Here is a 17,681-nt window from a genome sequence, read left to right as displayed (position 1 = left end):
ACAGATGTTCTGCAGGCCACTTTTTTCCCTTGACACATCTTGGAGATGTAGCCTGTTTTCCAAGAGAACACACAGCTTCACCTTGTTCTCTGTATAGGGCTGCCTGCATGTGGCCCTACAGTGGCCACGTGTGGCCGTGCCACCACTTACCTGGGCCCTGCCAGGCATCAGGCTGTCCTCAGTCTTCAGCTATCACAGACAGCGCTGAGCAACTATCCTAATGCATGCACAGTTGAATCTCTGCACAGATATCTGTTGGAGACATTCCTAGAAGTGCAGAAGCTTTGTGCAACAGATGTGTACATTTTAATTTGAGAGATTGCCAAATTGCCTTCCAAAGAGAGTGTACAAATTTAAACTCTCACTTGTTGTCAAACTGGTGGATCTTTACTGATTTCATAGGTAAAAAATGGATTCTCACTGCAGCTTTTATTGCAGATGAATGGGATTCCAGAAGGGAATTCTGATATGAATAGCAAACAAAATTCTTGGGAAAGCAGCTTTATTCTATTCCATTATTTTTTTAAATAATAAGAGCACAGTATAGGTGCTGCTTTATTCACTTTCATGTGGTGGTGTGCAGGGAGAATTCAGCCAAGAGAGAGGAGAGAGACAGTGCTTAAAAGAATTTACTGAAAAGAGGTTGGTATGCAAGAGATTTCATGTTAAAAATTAGATTTATGCCTTCTTGCACAAAGACCTTGAAAACCACTTCTTGGCAGCCCCTCTCACCACAGTAATCAACCAAACGGTGCTTGAGTGGCTGCCAAGCCTCCCAGCTGGGTGTGGACACAGCTGGTGGTCCTGATGGCAAGGACCCTTTAGCCGTTCCAGCCAGTTCCAGCCCACCAGGGGCTCTGGCAGCAGCACCTCCCACCAAGAGGGCTGTTCTGGGTCTCAGAGCCAGAGATGCATAAGTGCCTGACGTGAGTTCAGAAGTGAAGTTTGTCTATGGTGTTAGGGAGTGTTCTAATCTCATACTTTTACATGTACCAGTACAATTTTCCCAGCACCACTTATTGAAGAGGCTGTCCTTTCTCCACTGTACATTCCTGCCTCCTTTATCAAAGATAAGGTGACCATATGTGCGTGGGTTTATCTCTGGGCTTTCTATCCTGTTCCATTGATCTATATTTCTGTTTTTGTGCCAGTACCATACTATCTTGATTACTGTAGCTTTGTAGTATAGTCTGAAGTCAGGGAGCCTGATTCCTCCAGCTCCATTTTTCGTTCTCAAGGTTGCTTTGGCTATTCAGGGTCTTTTGTGTTTCCAACTATCAAACTCTTAGAGGAGAACATAGGCAGAACACTCTATGACATAAATCACAGCAAAATCCTTTTTGACCCACTTCCTAGAGAAATGGAAATAAAACAAAAATAAACAAATGGTACCTAATGAAACTTCAAAGCTTTTGCACAGCAAAGAAAACCATAAACAAGACCAAAAGACAACCCTCAGAATGGGAGAAAATATTTGCAAATGAAGCAACTGACAAAGGATTAATCGCCAAAATTTATAAGCAGCTCATGCAGCTCAATAACAAAAAAACAAACAACCCAATCCAAAAATGGGCAGAAGACCTAAATAGACATTTCTCCAAAGAAGATATACAGACTGCCAACAAACACATGAAAGAATGCTCAACATCATTAATCATCAGAGAAATGCAAATCAAAACTACAATGAGATATCATCTCACACCAGTCAGAATGGCCATCATCAAAAAATCTACAAACAATAAATGCTGGAGAGGGTATGGAGAAAAGGGAACACTCTTGCACTGCTGGTGGGAATGTGAATAGGTACAGCCACTATGGAGAACAGTATGGAGGTTCCTTAAAAAACTACAAATAGAACTACCATATGACCCAGCAATCCCACTACTGGGCATATACCCTGAGAAAACCATAATTCAAAAAGAGTCATGTACCAAAATGTTCATTGTAGCTCTATTTACAATAGCCTGGAGATGGAAACAACCTAAGTGCCCATCATCGGATGAATGGATAAAAAAGATGTGGCACATATATACAATGGAATATTACTCAGCCATAAAAACAAACAAAATTGAGCTATTTGTAATGAGGTGGGTAGACCTAGAGTCTGTCATACAGAGTGAAGTAAGTCAGAAGGAGAAAGACAAATACCGTATGCTAACACATATATATGGAATTTAAGAAAAAAAATGTCATGAAGAACCTAGGGGTAAGACAGGAATAAAGACACAGACCTACTGGAGAACGGACTTGAGGATATGGGGAGCGGGAAGGGTAAGCTGTGACAAAGCGAGAGAGTGGCATGGACATATATACACTACCAAACGTAATGTAGATAGCTAGTGGGAAGCAGCTGCATAGCACAGGGAGATCAGCTCGGTGCTTTGTGACCGCCTGGAGGGGTGGGATAGGGAGGGTGGGTGGGAGGGAGACACAAGAGGGAAGAGATATGGGAACATATGTATATGTATAACTGATTCACTTTGTTATAAAGCAGAAACTAACACACCATTGTAAAGCAATTATACTCCAATAAAGATGTAAAAAATAAATAAATAAAAAATAAAAAAATAAACATAGAAGTGAAGTTTGGCCCAGAGAACGGGGAATTGCAGGGGAGAATCGGCAAACATACAGCGCTCTTGTAAAAGAATTTCGGATTTGAAAGAGTTGGTGTTTTTCCATTCAAAACATTTAAAATAATTTATGCATATATTTGTTTGATGACCACCTCTCATTCTGACTATAAGGATCATGTATGTTTTATTTTCCTTGATATTTGTAAGACATAACAGAGTGAATGCCATGTAGGAAAAAGGCTCTAGATATTTTCAAAAGAATGAATAAGAGGATGAATTCTTGCCAAACAAATAAATAAAAAGAAGTTGAAGAACACAGTAGATTGTATATAAAACTGTGTATTATTTTTTTAAGGCATAAAGCCAACAAAGAAGACAAGGCCACTGAACAAAATAGAATAAAAAAATATATATCTTTTATTCCATGCTTATGGGAGAAAAATAGACAATAATTTGACTTTTGGAAATACACATTGTCTCCACCCAGCCCCCCCCCCCCACCAAAAGAAAAACAAGAGTTGGTGTATGGGCCTTTGTGTCATCTGCAATGCCTGTTAGCTCCCCTTTGTGAGGGTGCAGGTATAATTCTAGAATAATTCCCAAGGTGCCAGGAGAGTTTTGCAGTTTAAAAGACTACAAAAATGGTTTGTGAGTTGCTCCATCCTTCATATAGCCACCTCCCATAGCTATGTGCTCTTTACATTGACTGGAATTTGACCATATCCCTCCAGGGAACTTCCTGATTTTTTTGCAGAAAAATTAATGTTATAGAAAGTTTTACCTAAGCATAGATTATGGTGATGGCTACACAACTCTGTGAATATACTCAAAAACCATTGCATTGTACACTTTAAATGGGATAATATTATGGTATGTGACTTGTATCCCAATGAAGCTGTTAAAAAATTTACATTAAAAAGTAGCTGTCTTTTTTTTTATATATATGTAAGGTGACAAAAATACATCCTCTGACCAGAAGTGTTTAGGTTTGAAGCGTAGGGTAAATTGTGAGCTCTTGAAGCACAGATGCTAAGCTGGGGAAGCGCTTCTCACCTGACCTAGAAGACAAAAATAGCTGACTGCCAAAATTATCCTTGGCCATTTTTAAAAGAAAACATCTGTAACTGCTCAGAAACCACAGTGTGTGTGTTTTTAAATATAAACCCTGACCCTTAATACTTGTGTGCAAATATATCCTGTGTACAGTAGCATACAGTACCTAAGAATGCAAAATATAATTTTTAGCACTGTATAATCTCATCGCCTATTTTTTGACTGTGTCTAGATTAATTTTAGCAAGTTAAATTTCTATGATGTGACCCTACTTACTGCTTAGGAGTATAATATTTGCTTTAATCATTTAATTTAAATCATTTAGATTAATCATTCATTCAAAAATACTATATTGACTTGAATATAACCTAGAGTCATTACAGATGTTACAGAGATATGACATGTGGTTTGCTGTATAATCACGATCATCCCTTAGTTATCTGCAGGCAGGTTGCCCTCTCCAAGGTTTATATCTGGCAAATATTTTTCCCAGTTTTATTGAGATATAATTGATGTATAACATTGTATAAATTTAAGATATACAACATAATGATTTGTATATGTATATATGTATTGGTATATGTTACATATGTATGTGTATATGTATATACATATTGCAAAATGATTACCCCAATAAGATTAGTTAACATTCATCACCTCACGTAGTTAAAAGTTTTTCACTGTGATGAGAACTTTTAAGATCTACTCTCTTAGCAACTTTCAAATATACAATAGAATATTAACTATAGCCACCATGCTGTACATTACATCACCAGAATTTATCTTATAACTGGAAGTTTGTACCTTTTGACCACCTTCACCTAATTCGCTCACCTCTCATCCCCCATCTCTGGCAACCACCAATCTGATTTCTTTATCTATGAGTTAGTTTTTTGGTTAGATTCTATATAAAAGTGAGATCATACAGTATTTGTCTTTCTCTGTCTGACTTATTTCACTTAGCGTATTGCCCTCAAGATTCGTCCATGTTGTCACAAACATCAGGATTTCCTCCTTTTTTATGGCTGGATGATATTCCATTAATATTACATATATAGGGCTTCCCTGGTGGCTCAGTGGTTAAGAATCTGCCTGCCAATGCAGGGTACATGGGTTTGAGCCCTGGTCCAGGAAGATCCCACATGCCGTGGAGCAACTAAGCCCCTGTGCCACAACTACTGAGCCTGCGCTCCAGAGCCCACGTGCTACAACTACTGAAGCCCGTGCGCCTAGAGCCCGTGCTCCACAACAAGAGAAGCCACTGCAATGAGAAGCCTGCAACCAAGAGTAGCCCGCACTCGCTACAACTAGAGAAAGCCCACGCACATCAACAAAGACCCAATGCAGCCAAAAATAAATAAATAAAATTAATTAATTAATAAAAATAATACTACATATATATTCCATGGCTACTTTATCCATTCATCCATCAGTGGACACTTAAGTTGTTTCCATGTCTTGGCTATTGTAAATAATGCTGCAATGAACATGGGAGTGCAGGTACAGGTATCTGGAAATTTTAAAATTTTGCTGACCTTTCTGTCATACCAGAAAAATGTTGAGAAAATTTAAAAATTAAAATTGAGAAAATAAACCTTCTTTTAACCCTATTCATCCCCGAGGCAGTGCTGCCCAGAGGTTAGTATCATTTAAGTCCTAAAATCAGGTCTCTTTGGTTCCACTCCTGACCCTGGCCCAGTTCCAGAAGGTAAGGGGAGGGTAATGGCAGGTCCAACCTCTAAGACTGCTTCAAGCTTTGATTGATACCTGTGTAGCAGTGCTTAGCCCAGTGCCTGGCATATAGTGAGTTCTCAATAAGATGAGTTCCTTTTCACAATCCATATTGTTGCTTCCCTGCTTAATACAGATTCAAGGTCATTCTATCCACATACATTTATTGAACAAGGACCATGTGCCAAGACGCCTGTGACCTTGTTAGGGGATGTAGATGTCTCAGGATGTAAGAGCAGGTGAACACTTCTGGCCAGGGCCTGGACAAGCCTGCCCTGGGAGGTGGGGTTGGAGCTGAACTTTGAGAAGGGAGGTTTTCCTGTGTAGGGCAAAAGGACAGAGGGGTAATGGGATGGGACACTCACAGAGCAGGATAGAGACAGACCAAGGGTCTGTAGTCTCAAGCAGGGAAGTGGAGGAGTTTGGAAAGAACCAACATGATGACTGTTTCTTCCTATTTGGGAAAATATTATTTTAATATATGAATGCAGAAAATAAAGCCAAACAAAATCTTCTAGGCTGGTGGGCCTCCCTTGAAGATAAGGATTCTCTACGAGGCCAAGAGATGATTTTATGCTTGCTGTCGTAAAAGTAGTGCTTATTGATGGTAATACTCCAAGCAGTAGGGCCAAGTGGAAAGTGGAGCAAAGGCCCCAGCCCCTGTTCCTACCTGTCACAGGAGGCTGGGGTGACCTCCTTTTGACTCTTCTCAGGTGTGTTCTGTGCAAACCAAGGAGTACACATAGCGGGGACTTCCAGATGGCCCTAGGTGGTTGCTTTGTTTTGCTGATCTTTTCTGTTATAAATGTTGCCACAATGAAAGGCGTCTTCTTCGAGTATGTCCATAGGAGAAATTCTCCACAGTGGAATGGCAAGGCCATGGTGTGTGAGTGTGTTCTTCACATGCTTTGTGAGTCCTTTTTGTCACTGCAGGAGGGCTGCATACAATGTCCTTCTAGAAGCAGGAAGGGAGTTCTGCTCTTCTTCCATTATGTCTGGGGAAGGCCACACCTTCCTCTGCAGGCAGCCTGGAAGCCCTTCAGCGATGCGCCTCCACTGGTATCTGTTTCCCCAGAAGTGTTTTCTTCTAAACACGAACCAAGTGTTTTATAAACATATGGTTTTCCCTCTTTTAACAGGAATCTTCGCCTACATGAACTACAGAGTCCCCCGGACAAGGAAGGAGATTTTTGAAACCCTCATCAAGGGACTGCAGCGGCTTGAGTATAGAGGCTATGACTCAGCAGGTAGGCTTTGCAGGCTGCTGCCATATAAACATAATACTTGTTCATTAAACAAATTTGAAAATTTCTATAGAAAAGTAGAAAGAAAAAACAAAGGTAAAAAAATATCCATCACAAGCACCCCCCATCAATATCTGTGTCCCTCCTGTGGTTGTCTGGGGTCTGGGGATGGTAGAGGTGTCATGTAGATATTTATTGTTTTATCTAATTATAATTATGCAATTCTGTAATTTTGTGTTCTTCTTCTTGCACTTACATTGTTTTTTTCCATTATCCTAAACACTTCCTAACATAATCTTTCTAAGTGGCTGCACAGTCCTCCACTGGATGCCTATCTCAGAGTTTACTCCTTCATCCACATAACAGGTGGATATTTAGTCTGTTTCCCATTTTTAATTAAGCAGCCTTAGGAGAAAAAGGAGAGCCAGATAATTATATATTCCTATAAATTCTTAATAGAAAGCAAGTCAGATGAAAGATTGCAGGAACACTAGTGCAATGGAAACACCAGCTAAAGTAGCAGAATGCAAAGTGCACAAATGTCCTTAAATGAGCCCACTGCCTTTGATGGCAGACGTGGTGGCACCTCTCCTGCAGGCAAACTCCGAGAATTACCCTGGTTAGAAGCCGGGGTGAGGCAGCCACAGCCTGGGTTCTAGGCACATGTTCCCTGATTGCTGGTTAGCACTGTCACAGTCACAGCCTCCTCTTTCCAAGTCAATATCCTAACACTGTCTAGTTCTCTTCTGGGTAGCAAGCCTGGGGAATAAGAACTAATAAATCCACAGTTCTGTATAGCCCTCACCCAGGGTCATTCCCTGTAATGAAGCATGGGAGACAAAACTTAAATTCCAGTACAAAAAATCATGTTTATGTTACAGGTGTGGCAATCGATGGAAATAATAACGAAGTCAAAGAAAGACATATCCAGCTAGTCAAGAAAAGAGGAAATGTCAAGGCTCTTGATGAAGAACTTTACAGTATGTGAAAGACATTCCAAGTCAGAGTAATAATCGCAGCCTGGATCACTTTAAAATCTTTAATTCCAACAGCATTGGAGACTAAAAATATTAACCTACCCAAGCATGGAAAAATAGGAGGGTTAAGTCCATGTTGCAAAACTGTTTCCCAGAATGTGGGATGGTTTATTTCAGGTGATGGTGCGCTGAGAGGTTTTTTTTCCAATATTTAGTACTTATGTATTTTAATGTTTCTGGCAAATGATACTGCTTTTCCATTTATGGTAGGGACCTGTAATTTTCTTTTTAAAGTAAGTTTATTTCAGTTAAGTGAGTTAGATTACTGATAAGTACTAACTAAAGCAAGGGTCTGGCAGAATTCTCCAGAATGGGGCCTTTGTGGTTGATGGTGGGATGTACTTTTGGTGTAGCTGATGTGTCTTCATGTAATGAAGTCACCTCATGTAACAGTACCATGTCAATGCTTAAAGTGCGGCAAACTTATTTTTCCTTCATCTAGAACAGGACAGCATGGACTTAAAAGTGGAGTTTGAGACCCACTTTGGCATTGCCCACACACGCTGGGCCACCCACGGGGTTCCCAATGCTGTCAACAGCCACCCACAGCGCTCAGACAAAGGCAACGGTATGTAGTATAGCCTTGCTCCCCTGTCCTAGTGGTTGTGCCTGGCCCTGACCTGTGCCAGGGTTGATCCACACCCACCACCAACTGGCTTCTCAGCATCCCTGTCTTCCCCGAGTATCCAAACTGTTGGCACTGGGCCCTAGAAAGGAGGCAAATTCAACCTGGACCCTGGTAGTGCTGACCCTGCAGGCATCCACAGGAAAACAGTGGCACTTCCCATGAATGCCTTTGGCTCTGGGGACCCAGCCTGAGTGGGACTTGGTGGTGTAAAGGGTTGAAGGCCTGGGCACTGCTCCTCAGTTAGGGACCAGAGTGTTCCAGAGGGCTGGGCACTTGAGGAAATATTGGGGTTCCTTCCTCGTCCAGCTATACCCATCCCTGCCCCTGAAGAGAGTGGTCCTGAGCCAGGGCAGGTGGCAGTGCTGATCTTGTTTAACATCTGAGGTGCCTGCTCCAATCCTGGCCCCTGTAACGACGGCCACCCAGTTCTCCCAATTCCCTCCCTCACCATGTCAGCCCCAGCTCATGGGTCCACATCACTTGCCTGAGCCCCCAGGACAATTCTTTATGTGGTGGTTCTCTTAAATGATGTCCCAGTCTCCTCTCATGGGGGAAGGACTGGTAGGTCTGGAGCTCCCACTGGTAGCTCTCAGGGACTCTGTGGTCAGCACCCAGGGGTGTCAGGCCTCTGGCAGTAGGACACATGGGCATATGAGATGGAGACTGGGCCTTCTAGTGGGTCTCCACTCTGGGTTGGGCCTGGTCAGGTCAGAAGCACCCATGACCCACACCTGGGCATGATGCGAGAGGGTGTCCGGTGGAGAGAGTGATTTCTGGAGTCAGCTGGGATCCTTCACCCCAAGCCGACTCCAGAATATGGCATAATGCAGGTTCTTGCCAAGCCTCATATTAGAGTAAGAGTAGCTGTAGGGTATTTACTATTAGCTAAACACTTGACACGCCTCACTGCCATTAATTGTCTTGGAAGTCAGGCCACAGGAGAGAGCAGCACCTCCCTGGTCAGTGTCCTTTGTCCCTGTGGACACTGCAGTGCCTGGAGGCAGCTCACCCTGCCCGATTTGGAAAGGAAAGCCTCCCGGAGAGAACAGGAGGGCCCCATGCACCTCTCTCATCAGAGCAGCCAGAGATAGCACAGGGACCAGGCTATACATACACCTACATGGTCAGAGACTTGGGTAGTGAGGTTTCTTTGCTGGGGACCATTCCTTGCATCTGGTCCATGCCCTGAGCCATGAGACGCCCCACTACAGGATCAGGCACCCTGCACTCAGGAGGGGGACAATAGACCCCACGGTGCTGAGGACCTACGATATACATCCAGCCAAACCCCAAGCCAGATGCAGAGGCTGGTCCCTGGAGCAACAGTGTTGGCTGAGGTAACACACTGTACCGAGACCATGTGCCCTGAAATGTCGCCACCTCAACCTCAGCCTCCTGCCCACTGAGATGATAGGGTGAACCCCCGCTTCACTGCAGACAATGATTCTGTGTCCCCAAAGCAGCTAGGCTCCAAGGAGATTGCCCCCACACCCAAATTTGGAAATGCCTGCCGTGACTCAGGATGAGTAATTGAAAATAAAACATGGGAAATAAGAAAAGATTTGTAAAATTTCTCCAACGACTTATCAGTGATATCTGAAGAGCATACTTTTTTTTTTTGCGGCACGCGGGCCTCTCACCGTTGTAGCCCCTCCCGCTGTGGAGCACAGGCTCCGGACCCGCAGGCCCAGCAGCCATGGCCCACAGGCCCAGCTGCTCCGCGGCATGTGGGATCTTCCCGGACCAGGGCACGAACCCGCATCCCCTGCATCGGCAGGCGGACTCTCAACCACTGTGCCACCAGGGAAGCCCAGAGCATACTTTTAAGGAAGACTTATACCCAGCAACTACACTGCATATGAAAATTACACAAAGAAGTTTTCACAAAGAAAACACAGATTCTAGGAAACAAATTAATGATGAGAAGTTAAGACAATAGGCTGAGATGAAAGAAAATGTGACAGGGTTAAGAAAATAATGTGAAGAAATAAAGTCACAATAGATACGAAAACAATGGAGAACGGATGGTTGTGAAGACAGTTAATAGATAATGAAGGGTTAATCATCCCTTTTGACATAAATACCAAAGCCTATTTCATGCTACTGTAGGCCACAAGTCAGAGCTCAGTGCGTGGCCAGGTTGGTGGATGCTTTTTATCAAAAGAGAAATGTGTTATTTCCTTGGGTTTAAATTGCAGTCATGGCAGATGTCAGCTCTAATCCCTGTAAATGCAGTTTGCTTAACACAAGTGTCTGTATGAGCAGAGTTTGTAGGTTTCAAGCTGTCAAATTGTCTTTCTTCACATCTGACTTGAACTTCATTTCTTCATAGCATTTCTCTCTTGACTAAACTTTTCTTCCAGAATTCGTGGTCATCCATAATGGGATCATTACAAATTACAAAGACCTGAGGAAATTTCTGGTAAGATACTTCCCCTGGGTAACATCTAAGTCAAGTGGTATTGGTCTTTCCCAGAAACTTTCCAACCAGCTCATTTCCCTCCAGAAAAAAAGGCAGAAGCTGATTGAGGTCCACTCTTGGCCACGTCACTACATTAGACCCAAAACTCATCCCCAGCTCAGGCTCCTCCCCAGATCTTGCTGGAGGAGAGAGCAGGGCATTCTCATTTACCTCAAAGACCGTTGCAGAGTCAGAGCAGAATCAAAAGAACATGAACTTCTTTTTATTAAAGTATCTGCACTGAATAACATACCAACTCATACACCAAATGGAATGTGGGGTGGGAATGCAGGCGGCGAAAGTTTCAGGTATGAAGAGGTTGTGGTATTGGTTGGGAGGTGGGTGGATTTGACTCAATGTATTTGATCATTCTGATTGCTGTTATTTTGCAATGTCCAGATTAATGGCAAGGACAAGCTTCTGAGGCGGGATGATCTCAGGGAAGACTACAATGACTCAGCTGTGTTAGGCTGTGGGATTCAGGCAAACATTTCTCATCCCTTCCCCGTTTTCCTTGTTCTTGCCTTAAGTCACTCCAAGGACAAATCATAAGGGAGGAGAGGGAGCTGGCCAGGCCAACATTGCACAACAACCATTATCTGACACTCTGTCCAACCAAATATTCCAGGAAAGCAAAGGCTATGAGTTTGAGTCAGAAACAGATACAGAGACCATCGCCAAGCTGATTAAATATGTGTTCGACAACAGAGAAACTGAGGACATTACATTTTCAACACTGGTTGAGAGAGTCATTCAGCAGTTGGTGAGTTACAAGTCTCACTTATCTAAATCATCCCTTCATTCCTTCAGTTTTTATAAACATTTATTAGGCAAACTTGCACCAAGTACCTGAGGATTAAAGATGGCTCATCTACAGTGCCTGGCCTTAAAATGTTACATCCTTGTAGAATTGGGAGAAGTTCTGAGGTTTTGGTAGTAAACATCAAATAGAAACTGCTTTGCTTTGTTTTAACATCTCTGAAATGGTGATAGGCCTTCTGATCTGTGGCTTCTACCAATGGTGTGTTGCACAAGGGACCTTGATTGTGGCAGTTCATGTTGTCATCTTATCAGTTGACTTGTGTGCATTGTTGACTTGTGTGCATACATACCCAAGATGAATTTAACTGATGTTGGAGACTTAGAATTGTAGTCTTTCCTCCTGTTTCAGTAAAGCAGTTATTCGTCATGTGGGAGAAATGCCCACAAGTCCTTACTGAGTGGAGTTAGAAGGAAGGAAGAGGCAATAAAGACAGCAGGTGTGGACTTTTGAGAAGTTTGGTTGAAGAAGAAGGGTGCAAAGAAATGGCCCAGTGAAGGGAGAGGGTTGCAGTTCTGAGGCAGGATTGTATTTTTGTGGTAGGAGATATCAGATCATGTCTGTGTGCTGAAATGAATGATCCAGGTGGGAGAAAGAGATTGGTGATGTCCCGGAGGGCTGGATCCATGGAACAAGGTCCCTGCAAAGAGGCATATTGTGGAGGGATTGTCCAAGAGAGACACCTCGTTGGAGGAGGAGGTAGAGCAGACCCAGGCCCGCCATGGGATGGTGGAGGGAGGAGGAGAGGGCTCCAGACTTACTAGAATCCATCCTTCTGAGCATCAAAGCTGTCCAATAGCTCCCCTGAGATGGAGACAGCTTGGAGACTGTTCAGGGCCGAGAATCTAGAACATCTGGGGTCAGAGGCTGCTTTGGGTACAACACTGTGGTTTAAAATATATGACCCTTTGGTGTTTTCAGTCTTTTTTTAAAAGTAAGTCAAACCCTTTGCCCTATGACTCCCATTTTGGGGGACCTTAATTTAGAGGACATATTTATAAATAAAAGCCTGTCCCATAACTAATATACAGTAAACCAATGTAGTTTTGCAGCATAGTACTTTCTCTTTTCCATTTGTAATTTTAAATTTTGGGAATGTCTCTCAGTGATGGCACTTTTAAACTTCAGTGATTTATCTGAAGCAACACAGGGCTCTTTTTGGCAGAGAACGGGAAGAGTTTTTCTATTTAGTCCTACTTCATTGCTGACAAAACCAGCAGGGTGAATGTCAGGCTCCTCAGGTTCTGTCTAAAGCCCCTTCATTTTGGGCAGTTTGAAAGGCCCTTAGGGACCTGGAGATGCTGGCCCTGGGGTCTCTCTGGTTGTGTTACTGAGTTGGCAAACTGGCCATAGCATGAGGCCATGAGGTCTGCCAAGTTTTCCAAACCTTGTAAATCCAGATTTATAGCTGGCTGTACATAAAGTCAAGTAGGGTCATGATTAGTACAGGATGGTCAGAATGTAGGAGAGAATTTTGCATTGAACTTTTAAATAGGAAGAGCGTTTGGAGTCTTGAGTTAGGAGAACTATATTGTAACTCTGGTTTGCACAAACCAACAAGCTGAGGCACAGAGCACAAATGGCAGTCGTTGCCATAGGAATAATTGTAACAACTCATACTTCTGATGTGTCTCTATATGTCAGGCACTGTTCTAAGCATTTAAAATGCATTAGCTCACAGAAGCCATACAAGGTAGGACTATTCTCATTTCCATTCACCATGAGACACAAAGAAGGCTGCAGTGATTGCCCAGTTAAGGGGTGGAGCCATGATTTGAACCCGGACACTAACGTGTGTTGAGCTAAACTTAGGTCGTGGATTAGCCCCTTTAATCCTCACAATTGCTCCCTGAGTAGGCACCATCCCTGAGGCCCAGGGCAGGACCCCTGACTATGGTTCTCATTTCCTGAGGTTCTAACTGCAGCAGTCCACCCAGGTCATCACAGAGCTGGGAACTGTTCCTTGTGGGCCTGGACAGGGAGGTTTATATTGCTTACAATGAAATCCACAAGTTCTGGTCTTTGATACTTGACTGTGGTACCGCCTGTTTCACTTTCCCCTCCTGACATCACCCTGCGCAAGCTGTCCTACATTCAGCACCCTGAGTGAGTGACCCCAGGACTGCCCGCAGTGAAGAGGCTCCCAGGGAGAGCTGTCTGGGGTAGTGGGCTGAGCTGCAGCAACCTAGCTTAGCCAGAGTAAGTTGTTCCTCACTCTCCTTTCCCGTCTTTTCAGGAAGGCGCATTTGCATTGGTTTTCAAGAGCATCCACTACCCCGGAGAAGCCGTGGCCACAAGGTGAGGCAGAACTCATTGACATTTCCAGTAACAAATAAAATAAAATCACTTAGCTTGAGGCACAAGGGCCTCTGGCAAAACAGAAGGTGCTCACTCTATCTAAGGGACAACTGTGGCTTAGCCACAGAGAATGTACCCCACCAGCTCTGTGGCTGGAGCTTCTGATTTTTTTAAAGAGAAACTAGAAAGTTGGATTTTTATTTGAAATCTCTAGACTTTTTTTAGAAATTGACAACAAATTCAAACTAAAAATAAAGTTGTATAGCAAGGGCAGGTCCAGGTTTCAGGTCAACTTCAGAGATTCCCTTTAGAAAAAGCATGCAAAATTATGAACATGAAATTAGGAACAAAAATGAATGTTGATTTGAATCCAGTAAAGAAGAGGCCTTGAAGGCCAAGAGCTCAAGCTTCATCACCTTCATGCCAGGTGTGATCCAGGAATCAGCTGAGAGGGCCTGGGTCAGCCCACATGTCCTTCTGTTAGAGCCCTGTGGCCCCCAGCAATGTGTGGATTCACATAAGTGGGCATGTGAGTGCCATCCTATAATTTTATATTCAGATGGGTGGATTATCCACCCATCTGTCCGTCTGTCCATCCACTCATTTGTCTATCTACCCATTTATCTGTCCATCTATCTATCCATCTGTCTATCCATCCATCAATCAATCTGACCATCTATCTACCCATCTATCTATCCATCCATCCAACTAATATTTGTTGAGTATTTACTGTGTGCTGAGCCCTGGGGACCTAGTGACACCCAACCTGGTCCTACCCTTAAGGTAGCAGTCCCCAACATTTTTGGCACCAGGGACCAGTTTCATGGAAGACAGTTTTTCCACGGACCAGTGGCAGGGGGGATGGTTTCGGGATGACTCAAGCACATTACATTTATTGTGCATTTTATTTCTATTATTATTACATTGTAATATATAATGAAATAATTATACAACTCACCATAATGCAGAATCAGTGGGAGCCCTGAGCTTGTTTTCGCTTGCCAGTCACCAATAGGGTTTTTTTGTTTTGTTTTGTTTTTTTAAATTTATTTGTTTATTTATGGCTGTGTTGGGTCTTCGTTTCTGTGTGACCAATAGGATTTTGATATGAGTCTCTAGCAGTTGGTTTATTACAGTCTCTGTGCAGTCAAACCTCTCTGCTAATGATGATCTGTATTTGCAGCCACTCCCCAGTGCTAGCATCACTGCCTCAGCTCCACCTCAGATCATCAGGCATTAGATTCTCATAAGGAGCGGGCAACCTAGATCCCTCGCATGTGCAGTTCATAGTAGGGTTTGTGCTCCTATGAGAATCTAATGCCACTGCTGATCTGACAGGAGGCAGAGCTCAGGCAGTAATGCAAGCAATGGGGAGCGGCTGTAAATATAGATGAAGCTTCACTCACTTGCCCACCCACCACTCACCTCCTGCTCTGTGGCCTGGTTCCTAATAGGCCACGGATCGATACTGTGGCCCAGGGGTTGGGGACCCCTGACTTAAGGACTGGACAGTTGTGCAGGAGGACAGAGCAGGGCAGAAGATGGTGATGCTCTGTGATGGGGGTTGGGAGGCAGTGCACGGGGGGCCTAAGGGGAAGCAGGTGTCAGCCTGGGGAAGGCAGGCAGAGAAACCAGCGTGAGCAAAGACAAGGAGCCCAGAGTGATTGTGGCGCTTTAGGGATCTGCAGTTAGGCCAGGATGGTGATGGGGAGGGGCACTGGTGGGACTTGAGGCTCTTCTAGTCTCAGTGTGTGCTTACTGACACCTTTTGTGTACCAGGCATGGGTGACAAGAGCAAACAAGATTGTAGGGACACTGCCCTATGAAACTCGAGAGCTGGTGGGGAGTGGGGAGGTGGGCAGAGGCCCAGCTCTGCAGGATCTAGGTTGCCCTGTGGTTGCAGGCTTTATTGTGAAGACACTGGGGAGCCATTGAGAATGCACCTGTGGACCAGACTGTCATAGTATCTAGGCAGGAAATTATGTGAATATATTATGATTTTATTTTTTTCTGGGACAGGAACTAATTTACCATTTGGAATTTAAGTCTTTCAAATCAGAGAATTATAAAATGCCAGTTGGTCCCTATCAAATTTTGAAACTCCTTTTAAAATCTATTACCATGTTATTACTAGTTTGCAGAAGAAGATAGTGTGAAGAAGCAGTAAAGCTTTACTTTTCTAAAATGTCTATAATTAGTGGCTCTATAAATTCTGGGACAAACTTTGGCATGTCTTGGGAGCACTTTGCACTGGGGAGAGGGCTAGATGAGGGGACCCTCTCTTCAGTGCTCAGAGGACATCCAGCCAGGCCCAGGGTGTCAAGGCAATGGGTAACTCGATTCCCTCTTGTCCCTACAGGAGAGGCAGCCCCCTGCTCATTGGAGTGAGGAGTAAATATAAACTCTCCACAGAACAGATCCCCATCTTATACAGGACACGTAAGTTTCTTGAGAAGGACTTGAACAGCGCAGCACTGTTCTGGTGCCAGCAGCTCCCCTCAGAGGCAGGATGCCTTCCTTCACTCTGCTAGGGCCAGGTCCAAAAGGTTTTCCTGCAACTGGAACTTGGCTCCATTTTTTCAAAAGCTTTTTCTTGTGGATATTTTCAAGCACATACCCAAGTTGAGGGAGCTGCTGCTATGGTTCTGTTATATAAAGGCACCTGTGCCCTGATTGGAGTGTTGATTTGGTTTGTTTTGTTCATAGCCGATTCAGTGCTCTTACTATTTGGGGATCTTTTACACAATTTGGCTGATGCAGCCAAAGCTAAAAATTGCCCATTTCTCCCACACATATTCAAAGGGGAAATTGGCTTCTTCGTGTTGTTCCAAGAAAATAGTCTAATGGGATTTGTGATCCTTTCCTTCATTTGCTAGGCAATATTGAGAATGTGAAGAATATCTGTAAAACAAGGATGAAGAGGCTGGACAGCTCGACCTGCCTTCATGCTGTAGGCGATAAAGCAGTGGAATTCTTCTTTGCTTCTGATGCAAGGTAGCTACACCTTGTTTCCTGTCTTTCCTAGGATGATGTAATCAATAATGACTGGCTAAACACCCCCATTTCTTACTTACTCCCCCGTTTGAGCTGTTTTCTCAAGGGTCAGCAAGGCGAAGCGGTGATGGTAGATTTCAGCTCTCGGTGGCCCTCCTGAGGGAATCCTTGCCCACTGAGCACTTTTTACATGGCTGTCATCAGCAGCCCTGGTGGCCAAAGGCAAGGTCTACTGATCTACACAATGTTTTGGGCCTGTACAGAATAAAGGAATTCGTTGCCAACATTTTAAAACTGGGAAATTTCCCATAAAAATCTGAATTTCTAGCTTTTCTAAAAAACCAGCAGATCTGAGCACACCAGACTGCTCCCCCAAACCTCTTTGGGGCCATTCAAAGTCTGCTCCCTTTAGATGGGGCAAGTGTCTCCAGACCTTTGGTCCTTCCTGAACATTGCCTGCCTTTGCCAGAGTCTGACCATTCATAAAAGACAGAGCCAAGATTGAGGGTTTTGGTCCAAAGTCCATGTTCTCATCAATACACCAAACAGTAATTCTGAAATTTGAGAAAGTAGGCTTCATGCCCATTTTAGTACAAAAGATGTATACACACACATACACTTAGAAAAGACCAAAACACTTTCCTGCTAGTTGAAATAGAAAACCACCATAAACACCACCATTACTACCTCCTTTATCCAAACCTTTATTATGCCTCTTTCCCACCAGCCTCTGGTAAGGCCTTGCTGTGAAGCAGGGAGGACACCAGGTGAGGTCTCCTGGGACACGTGAAGTAACAGGAACCTACAGCCCAGGCTGCAAGGCCTGTTTCAGCCCACAG

General features: G+C 43.7%; 1 protein-coding gene across 2 annotated transcripts in view; it reads left to right on the top strand.

Moving 5' to 3' along the window:
* The window catches only part of GFPT2 (glutamine-fructose-6-phosphate transaminase 2), a 45,494-nt gene that overhangs the window by 8,885 nt on the left and 18,928 nt on the right, over positions 1-17,681 (top strand). The window contains exons 2-9 of one of the 2 annotated variants that reach the window (XM_060006754.1): positions 6,500-6,607; positions 7,486-7,584; positions 8,084-8,209; positions 10,633-10,691; positions 11,359-11,493; positions 13,787-13,848; positions 16,208-16,287; positions 16,725-16,842. In XM_060006754.1, coding sequence (XP_059862737.1) covers positions 6,500-6,607; positions 7,486-7,584; positions 8,084-8,209; positions 10,633-10,691; positions 11,359-11,493; positions 13,787-13,848; positions 16,208-16,287; positions 16,725-16,842 — 787 coding nt within the window. Of the gene's footprint in view, positions 1-6,499; positions 6,608-7,485; positions 7,585-8,083; positions 8,210-10,632; positions 10,692-11,358; positions 11,494-13,786; positions 13,849-16,207; positions 16,288-16,724; positions 16,843-17,681 lie in introns of those variants that run through there. The other variant, XM_060006755.1, reaches the window with a different exon arrangement.

Source organism: Delphinus delphis, chromosome 3 (genome assembly GCF_949987515.2).
Source record: "Delphinus delphis chromosome 3, mDelDel1.2, whole genome shotgun sequence".
Taxonomy (NCBI): domain Eukaryota; kingdom Metazoa; phylum Chordata; class Mammalia; order Artiodactyla; family Delphinidae; genus Delphinus; species Delphinus delphis.
This window is presented reverse-complemented; position numbering and strand designations above follow the sequence as displayed.